At 66.4% G+C, this 2,205-nt stretch overlaps 1 protein-coding gene across 1 annotated transcript in view; it reads left to right on the top strand.

Annotated features, from left to right (window-relative positions):
- Hadh (hydroxyacyl-CoA dehydrogenase) overlaps positions 1-2,205 on the top strand; it is an 8,725-nt gene that overhangs the window by 2,620 nt on the left and 3,900 nt on the right. Inside the window, exons 3-5 of the mRNA XM_019210256.2 lie at positions 187-313; positions 1,063-1,152; positions 2,050-2,122. Coding sequence (XP_019065801.1) covers positions 187-313; positions 1,063-1,152; positions 2,050-2,122 — 290 coding nt within the window. The remainder of the gene's footprint in view (positions 1-186; positions 314-1,062; positions 1,153-2,049; positions 2,123-2,205) is intronic.

The raw sequence follows: 2,205 nt of genomic DNA, 5'->3' as shown, positions 1-2,205 counted from the left end.
CCTGTTTCCCGCTCTTTGTAAGCAGTACCTGAACGGGTGGCGGTGCCGGCCCCCGCGTCCCAGCGGTTTCCCGTGGGTCTGCGGGTCTTCCGTTTGGTTTGAACGCGGGAAGAGCGGCATTGGGCCGCAGGCACCTGCGGGAAGCAGGTCGCCGGCGAGGCCTCGGCTCAGCCCGCTCTCCCGCAGGCACACCATCTTCGCCAGCAACACGTCGTCCCTGCAGATCACCAGCATCGCCAACGCCACCACGCGGCAGGACCGCTTCGCCGGCCTCCACTTCTTCAACCCAGTGCCAATCATGAAGCTGGTGGAGGTCAGTGGCCCCCTGCCCCGGATGTGTGACGCAGGGGCTGGGGCCGAGGGCGGACCCCGCAGATGTGGAGGAGCCCAGGTTCCTGCCGTGCTCTGGTTCTGCTGTTGCCCTTGGCGCCGCGCGTTTCTCTGCCCCGGGTGGGTCGGGGCTGTGATCATGGGGCTGAACAGGTGCTGTGGGAGAGCGCCGGGTCGCCACCATTCGCCTTTCAGGGTGAGCGGAGCCTTCCGTGGAGGGTCAGGGGCCGAAGCCCAGCCCGCCCACCCCGACTCGGTCGGAAGTTCCGCGCTGCAGCGCACCTATGAGCGTGTTTAAATTCAGTGGGTCCCCTCCCCCAGGCCGGGCCGGCAGGTGTGTTGGGGGAGTGTGGTTGGGGCTGTCCTCCGGTGACTCGCTGCCCACACCTGGAGGCCATGGAAGAGCGGGCCTCTGGACTCCTGAGTGTGACCTGAGCTACCTCGGGGCCCTGGGATGTGGCGCAGGCCCGGAAGGGAAGCAGGTACTTGAAGCCCCACAGGACCAGCACTGCGTCTTGGTCGGTTTCTCCAGGGTGCAGCCGGCTGGAGCCTGGATCTCAGTCAGGGCCTGCAGAGCCGCTGCTCGTGCCGTATGCCTCAAGCCTGGCTGAGCCTGCAGCAGGGCACTGCCTGACAGTGGCGTGCAGGTGGCTCTTGCCTTCTCTGAGAACCCCATATTGCCCAGCACATCTGTCCCTGAGGGCTGTGGGCCCTGATGCTGCTCTGCCACAGGTCATCAAGACGCCCATGACCAGCCAGAAGACGTTCGAGTCGCTGCTGGACTTCGCCAGAAAGCTGGGCAAGCACCCTGTGTCCTGCAAGGTACAGTGTGGCGGTGGGGACCCAGAAGGTGCCTGGGTGATGAGCCGGTGGAAACTCCCGGCCCAGTGTGCCCAGCGGGAGATGCCTGCCCCACAGGAGCCCAGAGGGGCACCCTGTGGTCTCTGGGACTCTGCGCCCACTGGCTGGGACCTGCAGGCCCTGCTGTCGTGAGCTCTTGGCCGGCCAGCACCCATGCCAGTGTCCTGTGCGCTACTGGGGGAAGAAGCGGCGTCGTGCTGGTGATTTGGGCCTCGCTCATCGCCTGCTGCCTCCTCTTGGCTGTGGAGTTAAGCAGCACAGCACAGGTTCCGGCCGCTCTAGAGGACCTGGGCCGTGGGGGAGCAGCACTGTTCTGGCATCGGCTGCTCTGACCTCCAGTGCGGCCTGACACTGGCTGGCTTGCTGGGCCCTGCTCTCTGAGCTGCTGAGAGCGGCACGGGACAGCCTGAGGGTCGCCTTCCTGCTGCCCGGGTCTCAGCCAGGCCGCAGTGCTGCCCCCTCAGGCCGGGAGCCTTGGTGTGTCCTCGGTGGTGGGCAGTGTCACTCGGATGCTCCAGCCAGTGGCCTGGTTCCTGTAGATGAGTCCAGGCCGCTCTGGGGCGATGGTGCTGCTTTGCTGGGGAGAATGTGGTGACTGTGCGGTAAGGCTGAGCGGTCACAGGGCCAGGACTGGGGGCCCCCGTGAGCAGAGTTCTCCACCTGCACCGGCCCGGCCTGCTGCCCTGTGCACGGGACCCTGGGGACAGTGACCATCCCTGCACCCATCCGGATTCTGGAGGGGAGTGGGAGAGGGGGGAAGGGGCGCTGCCCCTGGGGTGGACTGAGGTGTTCAACAGGGCTTGAACAGAGGAACGCAGGTGTGGCACGGGTGGGTAAGGAGTCTGTCCTCTGCTGCAGGACACGCCCGGCTTCATCGTGAACAGGCTGCTGGTGCCCTACCTCCTGGAGGCCATCCGGCTGCATGAGCGAGGTACCCGCTGGGGTCTGGGCTGTCGCTGTCCCTGCTCCCGGCTGGCCCCCAGCAGTGCAGAGGTCCCAGAGCCTGTGACAGTG

Source organism: Fukomys damarensis, unplaced genomic scaffold (genome assembly GCF_012274545.1).
Source record: "Fukomys damarensis isolate Sample0158 unplaced genomic scaffold, DMR_v1.0_HiC HiC_scaffold_25, whole genome shotgun sequence".
Taxonomy (NCBI): Eukaryota; Metazoa; Chordata; class Mammalia; order Rodentia; family Bathyergidae; genus Fukomys; species Fukomys damarensis.
Note: the sequence above shows the minus strand (reverse complement) of the source record. Positions and strands in the feature narration are given on the sequence as shown.